The sequence below is a fragment of the Folsomia candida genome, unplaced genomic scaffold (genome assembly GCF_002217175.1).
Source record: "Folsomia candida strain VU population unplaced genomic scaffold, ASM221717v1 Fcan01_Sc019, whole genome shotgun sequence".
Classification (NCBI taxonomy): Eukaryota; Metazoa; Arthropoda; class Collembola; order Entomobryomorpha; family Isotomidae; genus Folsomia; species Folsomia candida.
In genome coordinates, this window is record NW_019091211.1 from 303,778 (window position 1) to 328,556 (window position 24,779).

At 36.5% G+C, this 24,779-nt stretch overlaps 5 protein-coding genes across 5 annotated transcripts; 3 read left to right on the forward strand and 2 right to left on the reverse strand.

The window, feature by feature from the left end:
* The first annotated feature begins 974 nt into the window (after positions 1-974).
* Positions 975-5,016, forward strand: LOC118438311 (carboxylesterase 5A-like). The gene is given in 11 exon segments (XM_035858274.1): positions 975-1,389; positions 1,475-1,612; positions 1,699-1,856; positions 1,976-1,987; positions 1,990-2,086; positions 2,384-2,454; positions 2,527-2,726; positions 2,798-2,975; positions 3,396-3,713; positions 4,323-4,482; positions 4,558-5,016. Coding segments are annotated over 10 exon segments (1,389 nt in total). The 5' UTR covers positions 975-1,389; positions 1,475-1,595; the 3' UTR covers positions 4,736-5,016.
* Positions 5,017-5,693: 677 nt separating this feature from the next.
* LOC110857812 (zinc metalloproteinase-disintegrin-like batroxstatin-2) lies at positions 5,694-7,616 on the forward strand. The gene is made up of 8 exons (XM_022106422.1): positions 5,694-5,796; positions 5,888-6,072; positions 6,181-6,277; positions 6,356-6,597; positions 6,682-6,962; positions 7,030-7,179; positions 7,251-7,527; positions 7,587-7,616. Exons 1-8 carry the CDS (start codon positions 5,694-5,696, stop codon positions 7,614-7,616), a joined length of 1,365 nt encoding a protein of 454 aa, XP_021962114.1.
* Positions 7,617-7,637: 21 nt separating this feature from the next.
* On the reverse strand, positions 7,638-11,871 carry LOC110857523. Its single transcript, XM_022106112.2, has 14 exons — positions 11,318-11,871; positions 10,919-11,241; positions 10,535-10,794; positions 10,339-10,474; positions 10,033-10,260; positions 9,826-9,960; positions 9,548-9,748; positions 9,335-9,470; positions 8,836-9,251; positions 8,609-8,759; positions 8,405-8,536; positions 8,206-8,340; positions 8,012-8,140; positions 7,638-7,933 (listed from the first exon to the last, which is right to left on the reverse strand). The coding sequence occupies exons 1-14, from the start codon at positions 11,769-11,771 to the stop codon at positions 7,755-7,757; spliced, it is 3,015 nt and encodes a 1,004-aa protein (XP_021961804.1). The 5' UTR covers positions 11,772-11,871; the 3' UTR covers positions 7,638-7,754.
* Positions 11,872-16,595: 4,724 nt separating this feature from the next.
* On the reverse strand, positions 16,596-19,173 carry LOC110857586 (thyroid hormone receptor beta). The gene is made up of 5 exons (XM_022106182.2): positions 18,918-19,173; positions 18,312-18,823; positions 18,065-18,248; positions 17,704-17,976; positions 16,596-17,172 (listed from the first exon to the last, which is right to left on the reverse strand). The coding sequence occupies exons 1-5, from the start codon at positions 19,038-19,040 to the stop codon at positions 16,714-16,716; spliced, it is 1,551 nt and encodes a 516-aa protein (XP_021961874.1). The 5' UTR covers positions 19,041-19,173; the 3' UTR covers positions 16,596-16,713.
* Positions 19,174-20,792: 1,619 nt separating this feature from the next.
* LOC118438242 lies at positions 20,793-24,041 on the forward strand. The gene is made up of 7 exons (XM_035858152.1): positions 20,793-21,300; positions 21,360-21,524; positions 21,611-21,746; positions 21,822-22,099; positions 22,164-22,454; positions 22,536-22,824; positions 22,904-24,041. Exons 1-7 carry the CDS (start codon positions 20,971-20,973, stop codon positions 23,041-23,043), a joined length of 1,629 nt encoding a protein of 542 aa, XP_035714045.1. The 5' UTR covers positions 20,793-20,970; the 3' UTR covers positions 23,044-24,041.
* The last annotated feature ends 738 nt before the right edge of the window (positions 24,042-24,779 follow it).

Below are 24,779 nucleotides of genomic sequence, written 5' to 3' on the forward strand. Positions count from 1 at the left end.
ACTTTACAAGAAAACCGGTAGTTCATTACGTAATTGTGCAAGGGAGTTAAATGACTCAAAACGCTATAAAGAGAAGAAGAAGCAAATTAACTATGTGACCGTGCAAAAATTTGTGAAATCTACGAGGTGGGGTCACACAGCTTACAAACTAACCAAAAAACCTCTCATGTCACAAAAAAATATCGATGACCGTCTGAAATTTGGAGAACTCCTTCAGAAAAGTGGCCATTTGAGTGAAAAAAGACTTGGTGAAGAATTGCGCAGTCACATCCTTTGGACTGACGAATCTATTATTGAGCTATATCCAAAATTGAACCAACAAAATGTTCGTTACAGGACAGAAAACAAATCGGATGTACCATCAAGAGCAGTCCCAAAATTCGGGCTTAAAGTTATGGTAGCGGGTGGATTTTGTGCACGTGGCGTGACTCCTCTACATATCATACCAAAAGGCCAAACAGTCAATGCAAAGTATTATATGGAAAAAATATTACCTATCTATTTCGATAGCATGGGGAACAAGGAAATATTTCCGAATGAAAGAAAAATAGTTTTCATGCAGGATGGTGCTACAGCCCATACAGCAAAAGCGAGTTTGAGTCTCATCAAGACGCAAGTTTCAACGGTCTGGAGCAAGGGGGTGTGGCCCGGAAACAGCCCAGATTTGAATCCCCTGGAGAACCTGTAGTCCATACTTAAGGAAAATGTATACAAAGAACCACAACCCCGGACGAGGGAAGAGCTAGTAAAAAAAGTTCAAGATGTATGGAATTCGATTCCCACAGACACATTGGAAAAATTAGCACAGAGCCTTAAACAAAGAGTTGAGGGCATGGTTAAAGTAAATGGTAACAAGACCAAATACTAAGGTAAATATGTCGAACATTTTTTGTAAGTATCACGGGTAGTTTTTTTTATACTAGCCTTCACTTTTTTATAGGAAAAATGGGATCGGACTTTATTAACACCCTTTATATGTAGTAATGTGTCTATATATAAATGTATCTATGCCTACGACTCATCTTAATCAAACCACCTTCTAAGCACTAGATTGCATATTATTACCGAGACAATAAAACTGACGAATGACACTATAATCGGCATTCTTTGTTCTTTCACTTTCAGTCAAACTGTCACCAACCAAAGATGCACACAAGATATATCCCGAAATACTACACAATGATTAATTCTCGTCAAATTTGCGTCTTATTTTTCATACTTATTCCTTCATTGTCTAACTTTACCATCTGTGACGAAGTGCTAACAGACTCTCCACGTGTGGAAATAAGTTCTGGAAAACTGGTTGGCACGTTCGAGTTTACCAGAGAAAACAGAAAATTTAAACAATTCCTTGGCATTCCGTACGGCCACGTGGAAAAAAGATTCGATGTATGTATTGACTCTAAATTCTAAATTATTTTCATGCGATTTATATACAAATATTTCGGCATGCATAAAATACGGAAACTTTTAGATTTCAGTGCCTGCCAAATCTTGGAACGGAACAAGGTTTGCGACAAATTCGGGACCCGGCTGTGCCCGATATGCTTTAAGCAATCGACAATTTTACGGAGTAGAGGATTGCTTAACACTGGATGTGTCTTCAATTCATGTAAATATTGAACTTTATGACTTACTTAATTAGAATTAGTATATTTAATAATTACGTAAATATTTATTTGTTTAATCATTTTCTAGGCTCGCTGACTACAATGAAACAAATATCTTTCTTCCCGTCATGGTTTGGTTTCACGGGGGTGGCTTCGTGGACGGGACTGGAGGTTCGTACGGGGCAAAATATTTCATGGACCAGAGCGTTGTCCTCGTCACCGTAAATTATCGATTGGGGGCGTTAGGTAAAACTCCTTAAGTTAAAATTGGCATATTTGTGAAGATACGCATATCAGTATTTCGCGTCTAAAGTACGAATGTATAGTAATTAATTGCTAATATTTAAACTTTATAATTTGTATAGGATTTTTGAACGTGTCAAATCTGCTCGTGGCAATCAAGGCTTGAAAGACATGATTCTTGCGTTGAAATGGGTGAAACAAAATATTTACGTTTTCTCTGGTGATAAAAATAGGTATGTCCAATCGTAGTCGATAGTTTTAAGACCTTTCTGTACAATTATTGAACCGCATGGTAGCTCGATCAGTGGTCGCGGGAGTTGGGGAACGTACTAAGAGCGCTGTGTCGGGCTCAGCATGCCTGACCAAGATTTTATGCCTGACGCCGATTACTTACATCCAAGCGTTATCAAAAATTGTCATTAAATGACACATATTTCGCCAAAGAAAATTGTTGCAGCATTTAATAATGTTAGGCATATAATCCAAACAAACATATCAGTTATTTACTTTGAAAGTACATATCTAATCAGGGTCACCATATTTGGAGAAAGTTCTGGAGGTGTGGCCGTATCGTTGTTGATGTTGTCCCAAAATGCGAGAGGTATAAAATTAATTTTATCAAGTACAAACTTATCATGAATATTTATTAACCATCCGAATTCTCGGTTTTTAGGGTTGTTCCATCGTGCCATCATTCAAAGCGGGACGGCAACATGTCCATACGTCTTTCGGGCCGGGACAGGAATCAAATACGCTAAAAGGCTGGGTCAAAGACTTCAGTGCCCAAAAAGCACTAACGAGGATTTAGTCGCATGTTTGCAACTCGTAGATGTAGAGAAACTGGAAAAATCGACCGACTTTGTTGGCCCATTTGTGAGATAAAATTTACTTTAAAGTAATTACGTCAGCCCTTGGTCCATTTCCCATACGCTTGTTGTAAATAGGGATTCAATCCTGACACCGTAATCCATATGGGCCCAACGTTAGAGACGTATCGTCCAAATGATGGACTCACTTTTATCACAAAAGATCCTTGGAGTATTTTACAAAGTGGACACTTCATCAAAATTCCAGTCATAATTGGAATGACATCCCATGAAACCAAGGGAATGGTGGAGGCCTGTACGTTAATTTAGGCCTGTATATAAATTTAAACTTGCACAATGTTAAATGCGAGTGAACAATGGCCAGTGTAGATTTTATTGGACTTATTGCAACATAATTATATATGTTTGACTTGAAATTGGTGCATAATTCTATGAAATCTGAGCTGAAAAAACTTGCGAAAAGTCGCAAAACTCACAAAAACGTTGCACCATTTAAAAACATCAGTCATTTTTATCTCTCTGCTCTCGTTCTCAGAGCCAGAGCATTTTCGTAAATTCCAAAATCACAAATTTTGCCCATCTGCACAAATGGCAAACTAAATAATAAATCTCGGTAATGAATTTTTGGTTAAAAAGTCTGAGCGGCTCGAAAGAAATCTGCATTCAATTAAAAATTTTTGCATTGTTAGTGAATCATTTATGCATTTCTTTTCAGTGCTTCTAACACCTGCCAGAATTCAGCGCCTCAATTCGAACTTGTCTTTACGACTCTCAACATCATTGCTATACTATGAAACGGCCGAGGATCCATCCCTCATTACAAAATTGTTGCAACAATATTATTTTAATCGTTCTGAACAACTGGATGCCCACAACGTTGACGATTTAGAACGGTTATTCTCGGAAAGATCAATTGTTCACTGTACGCGAAAGTATGCTGCAGCCTATGCAAATTATAGCACCGTGTATGCCTACAATTACACGAAGAAAGAGCTGGTCGCAGATGTGGACAAGTTGGAACTGAGTTCTTCAGGTATTGAGTTTGGTTTGATAGGTTATGACACAATAAGGAGTTGTTTTTTCTTCCTGATTTGACTTCGAAATCCAAAAAACAAACTAAAATTAAGCCGCAATTGATTTTCGTGACGGTCGTATTTAACGGGCTGAAATTAGGCATGGAGGTGTATTTACATCAATCTACCCTAAGTTTTCATGAGATTATGAACATATTTGACATAGACCCGTGCATGCAACATTATTTTAGATACATATTTGCATATATTTATAGTTACACGTGTATATGCACATTTACACGTGTATACACATATTCTTTCAAGATGAATAGGTATTTCGTTTAATCTTGGATCAATAATGCATATGCATTGGCTTAAAAATTAACGGGCTTTAACTATGACTAATATCTTGTAAATTTTCTAAATATGTACATATGTACAAGTAAATTCGAAAAATGGAAGCGTCATAATTTGGCGAGCAGCATGAGTCCAATATAAGCAACCATTTTGCTGGTTTAATTTAACTATGATATTACCCTTCAAAGGCAGACAGGCTTTAATGACCGTCCTGCTAAATTGTATGTGTACTATTAGTAAATGCTCATTTTTATTTTCTATATACTATCAAGATCCCCCTACACGATTTCCCGAACATTCTGAAGAACTCCAGTACCTCTTTTACCCCAAACCACCACTGGACACTTTCATGCCGAAAATTACTGAAGATAGCAACGGATTTTATTTTTCCCGTTATTTTGTCTCCCTCTGGACAACTTTCGCTAGAGATGGGTAAAAGTTAACATTTGTGTTTATGTTTTGTAATCTTGTAGGATTTTCTTACATCATATTTAATTTTGTAACTAGAGCACCGAGTAACTTGTGGGGTAGAAATCCTGTTGAATGGACCCCATTGAAAGCTGGACAGCGTCAGGAATACTTGCAACTTGACGAGTATCCAAGAATGACTGTGACTGATGAACGGTTCGAGAACAGTTGGAAGTTTTGGGACGATCTTCCTCTCAAAGAGTATGGGAAAATCTGATGGCAATGGTAATTATTGGTAATCCTAAATACGACCCACCTCGAAAGTACATTCATAACTGCGCTAATGATGGCTTGGCATGTAATATTATATAAAGAACTAAATTTGTGAAAGTGATGATCGACAAATTTGATTATATGACAAACTGATTAGAAACTTGTTAAAATATTTACATTATAAATAAGTATACCTTAAATTGTACGCGTTCTAATTTAGTTGTTAAGTATGTGGAATGTGACACGTGTGAACCATTTTTAAATTTAATTAAAGTATAGCGTTTATTCCATTGGAAGTTATTCATCATCAGACAAACATCGATCTTTATCAAATGTTCAGCTGCAGAATAAATTTTAGTGTATTGACAAAAACTCGATATGAGTAGTAATCTAGATGATTTATGTATTTCAGAGACGTTTATAAGAAGCTGATTTGAAAACAAATTATCCCTTAATTCTACGGCATTGTGACATATTTGAACAATTATTGGTTCACATAATCCTTCTAAAATTCACAGCCCGGGATATTTCCTGGATACATACGTAAACTCACTGAATTCCCAGCTTTTACAACAATTGTGGAAATTCGTTGCATATCAAACAATCTGTTGATTACTTGCTGTGCTACGGCTTATCAATTATTATTGACAAATCCATATACACAAGTTATAGCTGTGAACATAGCTGTGAACATTAAACCAATCAATTTTCCATTTTCACGTCCCTGCATCTATGTATAGTAAATACTTGGTCCGGGAATTTGGACGAAATTTTAGGAAATATCCAATTATGGGAACTTTATTTTGAAGAGATTACAATGATTGATTATGTTATAAATAGAGATTATGTCAATCAAAGGTTTCAATCCCGTATAAAAACGGATAATTTGCGACCAAATAACCATGTTTATCGTACAATTATCTCTAAAATAAACGATGGAATTACTACGGACCCTGATCGTCATGGTGTTTCTTACTGGGGCGTATTCCGCCCCAAAATCTGAATTTGTACGCATCGTCATTTCATCTAACGAAGGCGAAATCCAATTAAACCTTCGAAAACCGGGTATCCTACTTGTACATGTTTCATCATATGTAATTTACATAATGTAAATCGACACAAATCCTAACCATTACAAGATTTCTTGCATATTTAGATACCCCAATTTTCCATGATAACTTCAAGGTCATTTTGTCAACCCGAAGTGAATTAGGTGAAACTATTCTGCTTGATGGAACACCATCGAAGGAAATAATTTCTCAACTTGACGACCAAATTCATATTGATCCGGACTCAAATGCCGTTGTCAGATTGACCAAAGTAAACGGGCAGGCGAAATTGGTATGTTTCATTGCATATTTGAATATTTTGCAAATAGTGTGGCATTTTTTCAAAACAGTATTCTTCAGGCGTCTTGGGTGTTATACCGATAGTAAATTTTTCTTTCAGTTTGGACATATCAACAATCGCATGATTTCTTATCACGAGGATGAAAATATCCACAAATTAGCAGATGAGAATCTGTCCGAGGAGGTGTCTGACTACCGTAAGTGTTTAGATCATACATAATTGTATCAATTGCACGGATAAATATGTACGATAACCACCGTAAACTTTCAAATAGTGGAAATTCCTGATGAAATCAGACTCGCTCATCCCCCCGTCGCTGTAAATAGATCCACCGACGCTGTCGTTACCGTAGAATTGCTCATCGTTGTCGACAATATGCTCACTTTACTCTTGGGAGGAGATATTAACAGGATTATAGAATATTACGCTATAACTGTGAGAAGCGTTAACAACCGATATGCAACTAGCACGGATCCCAGCGTTACCGTTAAGCTCGTTGGAATTGTAGTAATTCAGGTAACGCAATTCACGTGTAACTAAATCAGAAATTTCATGAAAATCATAATTATACACTAAAATGAAACAATCGAAAATTCGTAGAACATTGAAAATCAACCGTTCATCGAAAACCATCGGAAATTAAACGGAAATTACGACCCCTTCGGTATTCTACCCGACTTTGCGAGATTTCTAGTCACAAATGGAAGTGCCTTCCCTCTTCACGATTTGGGAGCATTGCTAACTGGTGTTAACATGGGGTACGCTGGGGGAATTGCTTATCTAGGTGGAGCATGCCAGGAAACTGTGAGGGCTTCCATAAGTCGAGATGAAGGAGCAACATTTCGCGGGATTGGGGTTCTAGCGCATGAAATGGGACATAAGTGAGACGAAATTCCTTATTGTGTTTACGAAATTTGTCTCATTAGTAATAAAAAATTTGCTTTGTAGTTTGGGCGCGCCGCATGACGGTGATGCCGCGTCAGGTACGGATTCGTGTCCAAATGCGGACCGATACATAATGAGCACAGCGGGAGGATTTGGTCCAAATGGGTACAACTTTTCGACTTGTAGTAGGACAAATATGAACACATTTTTTGGGTAAGTTTAAAATCATCTAATTTTCAAAATCCTTGATCTAATAGACTATTTTTAATTATTTTGTACTGAAGAACTGCAACTGCCAACTGTCTCTATTCTCAAGAGTCTCCAACCTGGCACACACCGTCGCCCCTCTTACCAGGCGATTTGATAAATTTGGACGATTTCTGCCGGGTTTATCGCCCCGACGCATACGTTTCGGATACCCACACCCCTGACGAGCTGTGTCAAAATGTACGGTGCAAGTATCGTGCTCCATGTGAACCACCAAATGAACATCTTGTATGTAATTGGGATGTGACGCTGAATCAGATGGCACCAGATGGCGTTTCCTGTGGGATAGGCGGGGTAAGCTGGGATATTAACATGTCATTTAAAATATGTAACGATTCTTCCACACTTTTCAGAGATGCACGCTTGGCATGTGCCAAAATTAGTGTCAATGCAAAACAGGCACGTATTGGGAACAAAATATACTTGTTTAATTTATTCACCAAAGAGTGACAACGACATTTTAATAATGAATTAAAAACAAAATTTAGTTGTGATTCTTCCTGTCTAATTAACTATTCAGATTATCCATGATTATGCCCCCCTGACCTGTACCCGTGCACATGACCACCTCTTGTTCCTTGTCCATATCCTGTCCCATAGTTATACTGGGAATATTGGGAATACCCGTTTCCGGTCGGATAGCTATATCCACCACTACCCGTACCACAGTTCAGTCCGCCATAGTAATCATAAGTGCATCCTGTCATTATTATTATTTAAGTGGTCATTTACATAATTCATTAAACCTAAAAAAATTGCTCATTTCGTTAACACCTACCTGAGGTAGTTGGTCTCGGCGTAGTTGTCGGCGGATAACAGTACTTGACCCCGTAATAATTTTTCCTGCAAGAGTAATCCGGCGGTGGATCGTGACAATGTCGAAAATTTTGGTGATCATAAAAACATTCTACGAATTGAATAGTAATCTTAATTTTTTTTTTAAATATCACTTTAACAAAATTTTAATCGAACCTATCGGAGCTGCAGTGGTTGTGTAACTGGTGGTTGAAATAAGACGACAATATTTTTCAGTACCGTATTGGACGCAAGTGTACCCATCTGGTGGGGGATGACAATGTCGAATCATATTTTGATGTATAAAACATTCTAGAAATTTAAAAAATCAGGATGCTACAAAAATATTTACAATCCAAAAATTCAGGAAATTTACCATGAGGTGGCCTTGGCGTTGTTGTCAGGGTCGTTGATGGTTTACAGTACTTCAGCCCATAAAAATATTCGCAGTCATAGCCCGGCGGAATAGTATAGCAATACTGAATTCCAGCATAAGAGTACCAGCAATCTTTTAAATAAAACAACAAATTTAAGAAAAGCCTAATAATATATTTCAATTATCCAAATTGTATGTAGCAACCTGTCCCAGAAGGTGTCGTCGTAATCGGTGTTTCCGTAGATGAGATAGGCTCCGGTTTCTGGCATTTAGGATTTGTCGAGACATCTTCGTGCCGGATATCACGCCAAGATTTGCCTTCCGGCACGGTAACGTCGTGGTGGAGAATTTTGATCTTTAAGTCAAAATTTGCATTATTTAATTAAAATATTTGCACTTTTAGGATTAATCTGTACACTACTTATCAATACCTTGGTGACCATCATGTTACCAATTTTTCCCGCTAAAAGAGACACATGGTGATTTTGATATTCATTCAAAATTTTTCTATCGAACGGATACCCCATTGGGAGCACGAGGTCGGGATATTTATCCGTCGTGCCGTCAATCCCACAAACTACGGGAGGATTGATACACTGCGCGTCAGACCGTTCGTTATAGGTGAACGGATACTTCCCACTGTCCGTAACCAGCACGATTAAATCAAATTCTTCCCCGCCATGGCAATCTTTTCCTTTCGGCAGAAGCAAATTGTGAGGATGTCCACATCCGCAGAAAAATGGGGAATCACTGCCCCGGTTTCGCCACAAGTCTTTGTCGTCCCATCGAGGGCCTGCGGTCGAGAGCCAGGCTGATTTTCGCGTTATCACGTTTTCTCCGGGACGAACTAACGTATGCACGCAAAAAAAGTGTCAAGTTTCAAAGTGTAATATATTTCAAAGATTTCATTTTGAGCATTTTGAGACTTACGATATTGGTTAAAAATGTCTAAAATAAAGACGAAATCACGCTGCTTTTCAAGGGACAACGTTTTTCCGTTGTGGTCATTTCTGGGCGCAATGAATATCCGGACGGTGCTCGTCATACCCGACGCGTAATTATTTGTCTGAAATTTTATAGGTATTAATTATGAGTATGGAAATGTTTTAATTTTTCAATTTTAGTAATTGTATGTGTACCCACCAATTTCAGGTTGAAAGTGAAATCGTCATGGTCCAAATGCTTTCTGCACTGTGCGTACGGATTGTTGGGAGCTACATGATAAGTCCGCTCCTTCCAAAATGTGTTTAAGGTATTGACTGGAATAGGGGTCCCACTTGTTGTTGGGGTGTTGACAGATAATGCGTCGACATTTACTAAATTCCACGCTAATGGGAAATCCCCCTGAGGAATAATATGCAATATCGATCTGCATATTTAACCATGCAAATCCGATTTATTACGAATTTCAGAAAACTTACCCCATTCAATTGGTACGGAGCGAGTTTGCTTTTATGTTTTTGAAATAGGGAATCAACATAGCGATGCCACTGGTAAAATATTGGGTCTCGCAAGGCAGTTTCCGTATGTGCAATGACTGTCCTGAGGCTAGAAGTCTATCAAATAAAAATGTATTAATCTTGAATTTCTAAATACGAAATTATAGAAAAAATTTTAATTTTTAATACCGTTAACCCAATCGCTCCAAGAATTACGTGTCCTTGGTTGTGAATCTGCCCAAAACTTGCTTGGTTCGGGCTTAGCGATGAAGACTCGATAAGATTTCCCAGTTCGTCAACGGAATTTCGGCCGGATCTTGTCCGAGCCTTATCATAACTTTCAACAGTTCTGGCTACTATTTCTATCTGATTTAGCAAAGGCAAAAATTCGGGTTTCTCTCTTGATGAAAGTGCATTCTAAAAATTTATGTTACAAAATGAATTGTTGTACGTAGTGTGTTAATTTTTACTAATTTTCAACGTTTTGTATCTCACAGGAAGAACAGATCCGGACATTCGATCCATAAAGGTCTCATAATTTGGGCTGTAACCGGGATTAATTTCTGCACCGTTTCCTAAGTGGAGTGGCTTAACAGGTGGAAGACCATGCGTCATTCGCTCGGTGTCATACCTTGCAAAAAATTAGACCATTGTACAAAAAATCCTTAATTACTCCTTAATTAAATTATACCTGGCCAGAAGGTTTCTATGAAATTTATAAAATAATTCACCACGCCGATCTGCGTGACATGACGTCCCTCCTCCACTGCACTCTTTTGCGTAGGGGTGTAACAAATGCCACGCCGCGTGGTACAAGTTGAGACCCAGATCTTCTCTAAAATACCAGAGGTTGTTTTCCTCCTTCGACGTGGTGTAACCTTGCTGACCGGTGCAGGTCATGCTTGGAAATTCAAAACCTGGTTGAAGTGGAGGTGGTGCCGGACATGCTTGCTAAAATAAATAATAATATTTAATTTTATGCGGAACTTTTTAGCCTATTAGTGATTCGACTTAAAAACACTCCAAACTTTAAAAAATTTTATACAATAATTTAGCATTTTGTCAAAATTCATACCGGCGGCGGCATCTGAGCCGACGTGCTTGGCGCAATGAAAAAACCGCTCAACGTATTCAGCTTGTCAGAGTCCAAACTGTTCCTTAGTTCTGGTCTCGTAAGAACAATATAGTAGAATCCTTTCAGCCAAAACTTATAATTCATTCCTGGATGTGTCCGAAGCATGTTCGAAATTGTGATGAGTTTGCATGATTCATTATCGTCTTCTTCGTTTTGAGGAGGAGATTGACCTTCGTAATTGTCAAAACTTCTCGAATTTTCCTCACTTTCGTCACTCGAGGACCACTCGGAATTCTCACTGCTAAACTTATGCTTGGTCAGTTCTTAGAATCCAAAACAAATTTGGTTTAGTAAAATTAATAATAAATATGGTTCCAAATTTAATTTTAAATATATTACTTAATATTTTTTCTGAAATTTTGGACGGAATGTTTCTAAACTCAGTTTGTAATTCGGAAGCAAACGGATCCATAAATGATACACCTAATCGCCTCGTTTCGTTGTGTATCGATGTCACGAAAGCGTCTATTTCTGAGGAGTAGTATGCGGATTCACGACGTGATACGCAATTTGGCTGCTGTACTGGTGGAGGCATAGGTATTTGCTGTGGTGGTAGTGCTGGACATTGGGCGGCCATGGGTCGGGTAGTTGTGGAACGGTCAGGATCAAACCCTGGCGTCCCTGGAAACGTAGGCATTTGGAACGATGGGGACGGGGGTCTTTGAAAAATGGAATTTAGCTGGGTCGCGATAACTCGGTTTCGTCCATGAGCGACACTGTTGTTCCGTTGCCCATGCGACAAGTTTAGGGATACGAGTAGCAGCAATGTAAGAAATAAGGCAAATCGACGCATCTTTAGTTCTATTATGAAATGACAAATGTGTACACAAAGTTTTACAGTGATGGGTCACATTTGACAGTGAAACTTGGAATGACACAAATTAGGATGCAGATTTGCCATATTTATAGAAGTCAATATTATGAAGTAATGGTCTACAGCATGTGCATATTTATTAATTACCAACTGAACATTAAAATGTGCATGAATTCTAAGCTCGTCGTAGACTGAAGAAGACCTTTGATAAGGAATCAGCGGCGTAGCCAAGGGGGGGGGCTAGGGGGGCTTGAGCCCCCCACAGAGACCGGAAAAATAAAAAAAATTCTTGAAAAATTACAAAAAATTGCAAAAAATTACAAAATTAAAAATTAAGTTATGTATGAAGTTAAATGTTACACACTAAGGGAATTCGTTATTACTTCGTACCGTTCCGTTCGTAAAACTATACTAAAAAATCACGTTACATCAGCACGTACGTACGTATGTACATATTTACCGTAAAAACTCAAATAGTAGCCGTTGCTCAAATAGTAGCCGTGCTCAAATAGTAGCCCTGCCTTTTTTCATAATTTTATAAATAGTGACCTTGCCCAAATAGTAGCCCTGCTCAAATAGTAGCCCTACCCAAATAGTAGCCCTACCCAAATAGTAGCCTTATTCGAATTATAGCCGTGCATCAACTTAACCACACATATCCTAGCCAGGTCATTTAATTAATTCAATTATAATTCAATTTAATCGCAACTAAATACAAAAAATCGAAGTAAACACGAGATTCGACTCATCGAAGAAATTGATTAAGAGCAGGTTTAAACAACAGAATTGTCATAGACTGCGATTCTAGGAGAGAAATTGGTGCTGTTATTAAAATTTAATTTGAGCTTGATTCTGGAAACATAATTCAATAGCTGTGTGCAAATAGTAGCCGTACATCTTTCCGTCATTTAATAAATAGTGACCCTGCAAAAATAGTAGCCTTGCTCAAATAGTAGCCGGGTCCCAGACACAGATTTTGTAAATAGTAGCCCCCGGCTACTAATTGAGTTTTTATGGTATGTAAGCACCAAGTTGTTTTCCCCAATTTTAATCGGACGAATTTTAAATTGTTAAGTTTTTCTTCTGGTACAGAAGAAAAACTTCCCCTAGAAACGGGTTGGATTTCCCCCCCCCCCCCGATTTCGACGGTTTGTTTAATTTCGAAAATTTTACTCCAGGAGCAAAGTTAAATAAATTAATATTAAATAATTAAATATTTTTTTAGAAGCAACACTAACTTGATCAGGTCAATGGTAGTCTGAAAATTTTACTGCAACCGCACAACAGTTTCGTTCAAAAATTACCACTCACGAACCGATTATCCTAAAATTATGACATTGTACTTAAATTGTGCCTAGATAAATAACGCAGACTTCGGTGGCAATCGGGTTTTGAATGGTGATCGAGTCTATCGATCAAAAATAAAAGACAATATTCAAACTGGAGAAATCATTATTAATCCTATAATTGATAATGATTAAACCTAAACGGCATTAAAGCTAATTCCCACGACAAAAGATTGCCACCGATGTCTGCGTAATTTATCTGGGCAAAATTTATGTACAATTTTATAATTTTAGGATAATCGGTTCATGAGTGGCTAATTTGTGAACGAAACTCAATCTTTCCTCGGTTGCATTAAAATCTTCAGACTAACATTGACCTGATCAAGTTAGTGTTGCTTTAAAAAAATATTTACTTGTTATACCCCAACTTTGCTTCGGGAGTAAAGTTTTCAAAATTGCACAAACCTTCAAAATTGGGGGGACAAACGCAACCCGTTTCTAGGGGAAGTTCTTCTTCTGGTACCTTAACGAACAAAAATTAAAATATCTACACTTTTGTATTTGAGTGGATTTTGTAGCAGAATTTTTAACCAAAAACAAAATAATTCAAAATTTTATAACTTTTTCAATTTTAAACTGATATTAAGAATAACTGATATTCAGATATTAAAGAACCTTAATAAGAAAAATTACCTTTAAAAAACATGTAATGTTAAAAAGTTTGATATTTTTTGCATTTTTCAAACTTCCAAAGTAGCAAGCAAGTGTCAAATTTTAAAAGTTTCCAGTAAAGTATTTTTTATGTTGTTTAGTGTTTGTAATCGGGTTCAAATTGGAAAAGCTACAGCGTTTTGAAAAATTCTGATTTTGGTTAAAAGTTCTGGAAAAGAGAAACTAAATAAACACAATTAAAAAGGATGCGCCCACTTAGATATTTCTGCGCACGAACTGTTTAAAATTTGTTTGGTCAAAATCGGAGAGAACCACTTCAGGTCTCCGGATTGTAAGCTCATGGTTTTATGAAGCTTGACGCTTCGTTTGTGATTTCTATGCTATTTTTTACGATACTAAGGATGCGAAGAGAAATCAGGATACCGGTTTTGAATATGAGGCGTGTGTATTTAATTTTTCTTTCAAATGTTCGACACATTTTTTAGTAAAAGATATTATAAGCTTCGTCGCCAAGGTTTCTATTAGACATGCAAATGGTGTAAATCTGATCCAGTAACATTATTCACTACGAAGAAAATGTTTATTTTCTAAACTGCAGGTATTATAAAACTCATTAAAAAAATTAAGGTTACGTCATTCTTCATGTCATCAAATTCTCAATTTTTCTAAGGGTATTTTCTAAGTTAAATGGAACGCGGCTGTCAATATTTTGTGGGGCACATGATTTTTTTCGATTAGGTGTTCTACGACCATGTAATGCAGATTATTGGACGATAGTTTACTCCACGATGGGCTACTTTGATATGATATTCATTTAGGCTGTTTTACGTTGTTATACTCCCTTGCATAATTTGTACAAGAAATTTAAGTTATGATAACTTAGTATCTCATGAAATTTGAGAATAGACAGTCTTTTTCTGGTAGATGAGACTATTTTGGATTAGAGGTGAGCCAAATGCTCAATTGAACCGAGCTTGTTCGTGCTCGGCTCGGTTCAAACTGAGCTTGAGCGAGCCGAGATTTTTCGAGTTTTTTCTGAATATAGCTTTTTTGGAGCTTTTTACGAACCGTGCTTGGGTTAGCTGAGCTTTTGTAAACCGCTGGTTGACTCACCTCTATTTTGAATTGTTCAGGTCATTTTACATCCTTGGAAAAATTGTTATTCTCGTATTGCCAGAAATTTTTCCGTTACATCCGAATTTTGAGTGATTTTAAATTTTAATTAGAATTTTGCGCTGCTAAGACCTGCATATATAGGCATGGTGCTATCAATCAGCACTTATCTTCATTCCACCCATGGTAAGAAAGTCAAGGAAAAATATTGACAGGATCATTAGTTATATCTAATCTTGTCTCGAGCAGGCGCCAAAAAAATTAATGCTACCGGAATAAATTTGCACACTTTATACAGTATTAGTCCTTATTCTTTGGACCAATTATGCCGATCATGCCCTAAGCTCTTTGTTGATGACTTTTAGCAAATTTGTCTCGATTAGCAATGATTTGATATTTAAGTAGTTAAAATTTTGTTATTAAAATTTTCATGTGGCCCGGATTTTTTCGTACAATTTTTCTTTGAATGCACAACAGGCTATCAAAGGAACATAAGGTTGATTTTTTAACGGGCCAATACCATTTGAGGTATCACAATTTGCGCTAAAGCCACTTTGTAGTACAAAGTTTGTACCACCAAAGGTTAACCCAAATTTGCAGACCCTCGTTAATGTGTGATCCGATTTTTTTGTCATATAAAAAAGCCACTGTGATGAATTAGATACACACAACTTACTACAGATACAGATATAATAAATGTTTGAGGCGTTTATAGGTCAGGCATTGTACACGGCGTGCTAAAGTTAGTGGTTTTTGATGCTTAAAGCTAAGATATTTGTAACTATGTATCTACACCCTGTATAAAAGCAATGTGAGTGAGTGAACGTAGAAATTTTAAGCCTAAAAATGGTAATCGAAATATTTTTTGGGCTGGCTGGATTAGCTGGATTGGCCCCCCCAAGGCCCAATCCTGGCTACGCCGCTGTAAGGAATTAATTAGTAATTAGGGCATGGAGAGAAATAACGATTGCTTTCATCTGATTTCGCAGGTTGGTTTTGCATTTCCATTTATAAATTCAATATATGTATTTACATTTAGTGATTAAAAACTATTATGTATTATGTGTGTGCATAGATATCTTATGTAACTGTCCGAATTGGTAACCCAGGCTTGAACTTTTTGATTACAAGAAATCCAGAGAAATCTGTGTCGTATTTCGTAAATACAACATAAGTAAATAAGTGAGATAAATAAATACATACCAGTCGCGCAAAAATCTCGGATGCTCTTAATTAGAATTGCTTTTCTCTTCATCTATGGAAGATTTTAAAGTTCAAGGAATGAAAAGAGTTCGGTATACATTTAATTATCACAACTTGCTTCATCGTAATCACATCTTAAATTCTTGGTAAGAACATTTTACTACGAAAATAAGAACTTCTTAGATTTGTGTCACTGATGCGTATTATTAAAATATGGTTACACGTTACCTAATAAGCACATATTTATCAAAATTACATTTGCGTACGTGCATACATTAGCATGTATATGTACATACCCATGCACATATACCTACTTACTAACATACAGGCATTTGTTACAGAACTTCGTGCATAGGTTTACGATAATTAGCACTTACATACTGGAAATTTTCTAAGGTACATCTTAAGTCCATATCTTCAATTAAGATCCTTCATTAGGTCGCATGAATACATTGTTCAAGTAAAGCAGAAAATATTACAGCTATTTACAATGACAGCGCAAATTTTGTCCTATGCAAATAAATATGTATTAATACTGAAATGCAAATCTCTATTTATTAATGTATACACATACTTATATGTTTAATCATACATATGTATGTACTTATACAGATGTAAATCTGGATCCCTTTATTTTACGTACATATTTAACTTGCAACTTTATCTTCCTCCACCTCATCTACCAAGCAGTCCCACGGATTATTCAATAGCTCAGGAATTCGACGCATGAAAGCGTTCTGTATGCCTAGGTGCGCACCTTTAGCAAAATAATCTGGTTTGATGCCCCAATTACTGGTGAGACTGGCAAAACTGTGAATAATTATTTGAAATGCGTCCGCACTTATTCCCTGAGGCTGGGATTGATTAGCTAACTCCAATTTTGACACTTTCCTGCTCGTGACAGATTTAGCTTGTTTCAAGCAACACTCCTTTTGTTCCTTACTCCTTGTGCATCTCTCCGTTTCTTGTAACACTGGAAAACTTGCTTTTCTCTGAAGTGCTAGCAAGTGCTTATGCATTTTGTCGACTTGGTCTTCTGTCATGTTGAGGGGGACACCTTGATGGAGCTGAGAAATTTGAGTAAGTTCCATAAGTTGACAAAGGAGCTGCGGAAAACAACAGATGAATTAATTATAGTTAATTTTGATAGCTTATGATAGTGACAATTATGACGTGTCACTTGAGTCAGTTGTGACCTATCACATATACATATGTATGGCATGGCTATGGGTTACTGTAGTGACCTAAAAATCTATGCAAAAATCTGTTTGATATAGTTGTAACAAGGAATTGCAATAAGTTGCATAATTACTTAGGTTGTTGTTAATTATGTATATGCAACTTAATCATGCAACCTAATCGTGGTTGCATTCATCAAAGTGCATTGCATTGCAGGTATTCATTACGAATTCGCAGGTTAGCATCGCAAAATAATTTTGAAAAAAATGCGAACTAAATAAATACAATTGGAGATGCACAAGTTCGCAAATGAACGTTTAAGGCAAAATGTTTTAAAAAGCTTGGGATTTTTTTTACGAACTAATGAACCATACTCATTAAGTCGTAACGATAACCCATCCTTGTGATGGGTCACAACTTTTGACCTAATATCAAGGTAATTAAATTAGTTATCTAACCCTGGGATAAACCACCCGTCCCTTTTCAACTCCATACACGGATCTTAAATATTTTTCCAGCAGACTTGCATACAATTCTTGGGCTGCATTTATAATTGGTCGATCCTCAAATTGCGTACAAACTTCACCACTTCCCCCAGAATCTGAGAACAACACGAGTGGAAGCATCAACATGATGCTGGCTTCGTCGGGGGCAAGCGACCGAATTCTTTTGTATACATTGAGATGCATATCTGCTACTTCGTCCGAGCATATAGCAGCACATTCCTCCAACTGAATATTTAACACAAATTGACCATATTTTATTATTTAAATGTTTAATTATCAAATTTATTATTCTGTTTAGATTAATCTGTTTTACGGTAATTTCTGGATATTTCTCGGGAAAGTTCCCAGCTTTTGAATTAACTATATTGTTCTCCAAGTCATAAGTCACTGCACTCCTCAGTATGAATAACTGTATAGCTGACCCCCTTAAAAGACTGGTTTGGTCATGTAGTGAAAGTTTCTCAAATTCGGGAAGCATCCTCGCAAAGTATACGAACCTACAACAATAAAAACAATGAATAAAAACATGCACGTTGGTTCACTAACAGATCTTAATATACCTTCTCATTGCTGTTGAAATTACTCCAATTAGTAAAATTGTGATCTTATTTGTCGTTAATACTGTAGAAGAATCGTCTCGAGAAGGAAAATTGTACGGAATTAATTCACACGCGGTATTGTAGAACTCGGAAATACTGGCTATTTTTATGGCATCTTCGTCACTTATTTTCTGATCAATTGTTGGACAAATAGCATCTCTTTGTGTATAATTAGGTTTTTTATTAGTTGATGCAGCCTTATTTTTTTGCATCTTTTTAAAGTCTGACAAGACCCACTTGGGGTCCATTCCAATCTTAACGCATTTAAAAAATCTACAAGTTTTGCACTTTTTTCTTGTTAATTGATCAATTTCACACTCTCCTTTAACCTTGCAATTCTTCTTGAAACGTTCGATGGATGTATTATCCTTGACATTGGTTAAGACAAAATGTCGGAAGAAAGATTTACAACAGTTGCACGTCATTCCTCCGAAGTTGTGAGATCTCGCCTTTTCTCCGCAAACATGACAGAGCTTTAATTTATGGAAGTTCATAATATTAATTTACATATATTTCTCAAACTTTATATACATGTAATGATATATTTATCTGTATTTATTTATGTACCTCATTTTCATCGCGAACTGGTCGTCTTCCCAATTTTTTTGCAGGTACACAATTTTTCTCGCCTACGTTGCCCGATTTTGTGCTTGTTTTACGCTTCCTTTTTCTTACGTTATCTTCCCCCATAGTTTTAAATTTTACTGCTAAATTGATAACGCGAACTTGTCGTATACTTATTAAACTTTGATACTACTTTCATCGAGTATGCATACTCGCAAGAAAACCATATGTTTAACAGGCAGAGTTAAATGATAATACATAACATGCATGTATGTATCAAGTAGTCATGGTAACACGCACATGACACAAGTTGGACATAGCAAATTATTACCCTTTAACGTCACGCAAAAAGTTGTGGATGTGTAGTTAGTGGACTGACCTTGGTTAGCCAGTGGGCTTACCATGATATTTGCCATGCACACATCAATATTCATTGAATAAATGGCAATTTATTTACATGCATTTAATTTCATATCAGACTCCCAAAAATTCCCACTCCAGCATCAATTGAAGTATTTAAAAGTTAAAAAAAATCAGATTTAATAAGGCATCAGATTTTTAATAATGGAATTTTTTAGGCTATTAATAGGAATGCAATTGTACAAGTTATGTACATTGCATTCCCGTTTCTGGATGGGTATTGTCTGGAATATGTCATCATACAAAGCTTTGTCTGCAAGAACAACCTAATAACCTATCACTCATAATATAATAATCAGAAATGAATTCAGTGGAACTGAAATAACTCGACACAACGTTGTTGCATATAATATGTACGGAATCCGTACTATGGATATCGTACGATTTTTATCGCAATTCCTCCAGGAGGCAGGGCATAGAATTGTGTATGGATCTCAAATTATGTATTTATCTAAAAATCTAAAAACAACAACCCAGCTTACTAATTGGAATTGAAAGTTGGAACATGGAATCACTTCGTGCATCCATCATACCAGTTTTCGACAATTGGAACAGAACATTTGAGTAGAAATATTTTAATTGCACAAAAATCCAGAGCAATTATATAATCTCTTTTGTCCCCGTCCATTTTTATGTGTGCACAATTTATTTTATTTTATGAGTAATAGCATGACAACTAGTTATTTACATACAAATATACCTGAACCCTGACTGACCTCATCTTCATAATGACATGCAGGTTTCATTAGTCACACGACTCATCCTCAGACTGGAAATAAAAAAAACTACAAAAGATCCATGTTTATAATTTTGTGCGCGTCTGTGACTTACATAAAATTAAGCAAAAAAAAACCTATATAAACAAATATGAATGACAATCCAGTCAATTAACACTGCATGTTCTACTTAATTTCTTAATACATCTATGGACATAGTTAATTGAGTTTGCTATCACATAACCAGTTTATACCTGTAAAATTAAAGTTATTGAATTACACCAAAATTATCACTTATTAGCAGTGCATTTTAATATGTTAACTTCATCCATACATCATTCACATCGTTCATATTTATTTTGAAATATGTGAATACGAGACTTTTAATAATATTGAGATCTGGAAGTTGTAATTTGCACTATTTTGTGTGCATAGAGATTTTCCAACTTAAAGCTTTACCAGCTTGGTAATACCAAGTACTATATATAAGTACGTATAGGCATTTATGTAAATATGTATATATTTTGCTTGTGGGCGAGATCCTATTGTTATTCTTTTTATATAGTCAAACTGCGGACAAAGACACATAAACTCTGCAAATTATGACTGGACACGTTTTTGAAATAAATTTAGGCGTACTAATTACTTTATAAATGTTTGCCTAATATATTTGTTCCATTATTTTTGTGATTTTAGTACCAATAATCTAATTACGTCGAAATACAAAAGTATGATTAATTAACACTTGAGGATTACCATAAACTTAAGAAATTCATCGTTTGTATCGTCGCAGGAACGCTTTATAAAACTGATTAAAAAACTGGAATCCAGCGCAGAGGCAAAGTTGACTTTTCATGGAATCGTTCGGTCTAGAAATTCCTTGCAATTTATAAAATTACACAATTTAGAAAAAGAGGATCATGCCGGAAAACCAAATTTTCGTTCAGAATATTTCCGATGTTCATTCTTGGGATTTGCTGAAGCAGGGGAGCAATGGCGTGCCCCTTCTCGACTTTGGCTTAACCCCAACCAACGAACTATTTTCTTGCTGTCACGGAGTAGAAATTAATCAAAAGTCGGGAACAATTCGCATAATACTTGAACCTGTGAGGGAATTTGGCAGCGCCGTCCCACTTTTTCGGAGGGAAGACGTCCTCCAAATTCTCGGAGGCAATGTCGAACACCCGGTTTTAAGCTTGACCAGCACCGTTGAACCATGGTCCGTGTCATACACGCCGTCAACGATGAAGGCGAGTTAGGTGCCCGGGGGAGTCATCAATACATTATTAAAAATTTCATTGTCTTGCAGGATACCGACATCTTGGTGACGATGATGCACACCTTGCATTGGGTGCAAGGATTGTTGCTCAAGGAATCTGGGGATGAATTTAAAAAGCAGCTTCCTCCAAATTTGGTTGAAAATTTGGGCGAAATCGTGAGCAATGATGACACATTTTTTATTGAAGTTGGACAGGTTAGCATATCTTCGTTTTTTATTAAATCCGTGTTTATGTACATAGGGTACGATTTTTAAAACTTATTTTCATGAGAATTCTGCAGGTGGAAATCAATCGACGTGAATTTAACGATGAAATCATCTACCAATTTGGAGAAGTGCATATTAACATTAGAACCAACACTGGGGAAGCCAATGCCCCATTTGCCAAGTTCCTCAGTGAACATCTCTCAGATATCGGTATACCATTTTAATATCATTTACATATTGCATCACAGAAAGTCATGAATTGTTTTAATCAGAAAAATACCTTAGGAAAACAATACCCAATTCTTCTCCGTCTCCGAGAACTTGCTAAGCTTTGTGCCATTTGTGAAATACTGATTGACAAAAGGAGATGCGTTCAGAACTTGAAGAATGCCTTGGACCATCACACATCAGATATTGCTCCTCTTGAAGAAATCTTTCCGCACATGTTTTCCGTAATTAAGAATGACGAACATCACGTGTTGAAAGAATTGGCGGATTATCGATATGGTCGAAACCCACCGCATCCCATTTATTCGGAGGACAATGTTCAGAAAGAGTGGAGAGTAGGTTTATGTTTTATCTATTTCTGCAATATGTGTGCTTGCTTTAAACCGTTTTTTTGCGTAGATGCAAGAAACGCGGCATTATCACCGGGACAGTGACGAGGGACAGAAGGACAGGATTCTAGAACATATTAGGGAACATCTTCGCCACCAAGACGTTAAACGGTTTGACCAAGTCGCAACCCATATTTCGACACGGTTTCACGTCCCGTATCATGAAGTTCGGCCACTAATACAGTTTTACCTGGATAAAAATCCTTCAATATTGACAAGATTGGGTAAAATGTGCTGCGATAGTTTGAGACAAAAACGGCTTAAGGAAATTGTGTGCAGTTTCAATCTCGAATTGGACATGGTAAAATTTACTTATATTGAGTATCAGCATTATCCAGCCCCACATATTTATATTTACATATAAGATTTACATAACTTGCAGATTGGTATTAAGCAACGAAGTGTCGTTGAATCTGCTGTATCACTTCCAAAAGCGGTTGGAGGCGTTTCTTTGATTACAAAGCTTCACTATGTCCCCACTTATGTCTGCCTTCGTGAAAATGAACAAATAATATATCTGAGTTTGAGAACTCTTAAGCGTGAAAGTCCAATTCCTCAGTATAAACAAAGTTATCATGAACGGACTATTGTGGACAAGGGAAAAGAGTCCAAAGGAATTGAAGCCACAGATTTGAATGCAAACAACTCTAGCTCGAAAGGGAAAGCACAGAGTAATTACAGAACGTATTTTATACTTTTTAATACGAAATTATTCTATTTTGATTATTAACATAAAAATATTCTCAACAGGAGAAATTACGTCACCAAAGACACCAGAGAAATATAGTCAAGCTAATAATTCTCGAATCTGGAAAAGAAGAAAAAGTGCATTCAATCCATTCACATCCTCTGCACAGAGGACAGTCGTGGTCATTTTATCTTGGATTTGAGGTCTTATGCAAGTCTTAAGTTTTACAAATTATAGTGCGAAAATACTTATGACCTATATGCAGTTATTATTCCAATTTTACATAATATATATATGTACATATGTCATATGTATGTATTTGTACTAGAGTTCAATAATTGAAATAGATAGTTACAATCAATATAGCTTAAGTCTTTACCAATATTTTAAGAATTTAGAAATTAAAAAAACCCGGTTGCTTTCTTTACCCATGATTATATCATATTTTCCATTGACCAGTAATCTTTCAGCTTGCCTTGTACTAGTGCATAGGAGAAAGGAAAGAGTTTGTAAATACTTATTATGCAAAAATTGTGTGTACTTCTTCAATGGTGTCTCACAAAATCTCGCTAAGATTTTGCCTTGAGCATTTAATTTAGCTTTCGTTGATAATAATTTCTGGGTTGTCCGATAAAATTGTTTATTCACCACTTCCACCACTGCTCTTTCGATTTTATTCCCATTAATGAAGTCAAGCCACCATTTGAATGACAAAAGACCCAGAACCAACTGCTATACCGTTCGAAAAACTAGAAAGCCTGAGAGTGAAATTCTCCATGAAATTGAATGATTGTAAAAAATCTCACAATTTCTACTACAAGACCGACAAAAATTGCAGAGGGGTTAAAATTCCACCAAAGTCATTTAGTCGCCACTACATCACTATCAGTTTCTGGTAGTTTGAAATACGTACTGATGGTATTGTTCTGAATGTTATAATCGCTGTATAGGGATCAGTATAATTGATAAATATGTATTTATTTGGAAAGTTCTCATCTATTAGATAATGTAACTGTAATTACGCCCTGTAACATCTACAAATATGCATGCACATATTTATGTACGTACGTAATACATAGTCACAGCTAGGCTTACTTATTATGTCGATATAAATATGTATGTATGCATTGAGAATTTTGTATGCATTTATGTATTCCGAACCACATATGTACATACACATCGAATACAAATACACATTCACTACGCAGTGAAGCATAAAATATGTGATGACTTTTCACATTATTTATTTTGTTCTTGAAAATATCAACAACCCTGTGCATCATATTAATTAAATACCAAAATGGAATCATACAACTCCTATTTTCAGTTCCAGCGCTTCAATACGCCAAAAGAAAAATTTAATGGATATCGCTGCCGTCACTTATCCACATCCAAATCATATCCATGAATTCACCTTTCCAGAGGAATGGGACAGCTCCATCATCCTGGTTGGTGAAGAGGCGTACAAATTTTTGACTTGCGCGGGCGTTACGTCGGCAAGAATTGGGTATGGCGTCTACCTATCACCGGCAGACGGATGGTGTTGGATTTTAATGGCTGCAAGTTTAATTGTTACTACGGTTTATGTCGCGTTTCCAATGGAATCAGAAAATTGTCCTGAATTATACATCAGAATGCTTCTCTCTATGATCGGGGCATTGTTGGAACGTCCAATCCATCGTGTTCCTGCTGATATCCTAGGGATAAAACCGTTACTTTGCATAATCTGGATTTTTACTTGCATGATTTTAGGGACAGGATGGAAAGCAACCTATACAACGGATACGATTACTCCTACAAAACTAGTATCGCCATTCGAAACGTTCAAAAACGTTTTAAGTTTCACATTATACAGTTCTGTTGGGATGGAGCAGCACCCGTTTTATGATGATCCCTCCATCGGTACACCAATTCCTGAGCTTTTCTTCGTCTTTCGAG

What these genes read in the sequence shown, in the direction of transcription:
- LOC110857812 (XM_022106422.1), top strand. Translation starts at nt 5,694, where the DNA reads ATGGTGTTTCTTACTGGGGCGTATTCCGCCCCAAAATCTGAATTTGTA. An exon ending in TAAACGGGCAGGCGAAATTG is followed by an intron (nt 6,073 to 6,180) that starts GTATGTTTCATT and finishes TTTTTCTTTCAG; the next exon opens with TTTGGACATATCAACAATCG. An exon ending in CGAGGAGGTGTCTGACTACC is followed by an intron (nt 6,278 to 6,355) that starts GTAAGTGTTTAG and finishes ACTTTCAAATAG; the next exon opens with TGGAAATTCCTGATGAAATC.
- LOC110857523 (XM_022106112.2), bottom strand. Translation starts at nt 11,771, where the DNA reads ATGCGTCGATTTGCCTTATTTCTTACATTGCTGCTACTCGTATCCCTA. An exon ending in AATTTCAGAAAAAATATTAA is followed by an intron (nt 11,242 to 11,317) that starts GTAATATATTTA and finishes TTGGATTCTAAG; the next exon opens with AACTGACCAAGCATAAGTTT. An exon ending in AACCACTGCAGCTCCGATAG is followed by an intron (nt 8,141 to 8,205) that starts GTTCGATTAAAA and finishes TTCAATTCGTAG; the next exon opens with AATGTTTTTATGATCACCAA.
- LOC110857586 (XM_022106182.2), bottom strand. Translation starts at nt 19,040, where the DNA reads ATGGGGGAAGATAACGTAAGAAAAAGGAAGCGTAAAACAAGCACAAAA. An exon ending in AGAAATATCCAGAAATTACC is followed by an intron (nt 17,977 to 18,064) that starts GTAAAACAGATT and finishes TTAAATATTCAG; the next exon opens with TTGGAGGAATGTGCTGCTAT. An exon ending in GACGGGTGGTTTATCCCAGG is followed by an intron (nt 17,173 to 17,703) that starts GTTAGATAACTA and finishes TGTTTTCCGCAG; the next exon opens with CTCCTTTGTCAACTTATGGA.
- LOC118438242 (XM_035858152.1), top strand. Translation starts at nt 20,971, where the DNA reads ATGCCGGAAAACCAAATTTTCGTTCAGAATATTTCCGATGTTCATTCT. An exon ending in TTTTTATTGAAGTTGGACAG is followed by an intron (nt 21,525 to 21,610) that starts GTTAGCATATCT and finishes AGAATTCTGCAG; the next exon opens with GTGGAAATCAATCGACGTGA. An exon ending in ATGTTCAGAAAGAGTGGAGA is followed by an intron (nt 22,100 to 22,163) that starts GTAGGTTTATGT and finishes TTTTTTGCGTAG; the next exon opens with ATGCAAGAAACGCGGCATTA.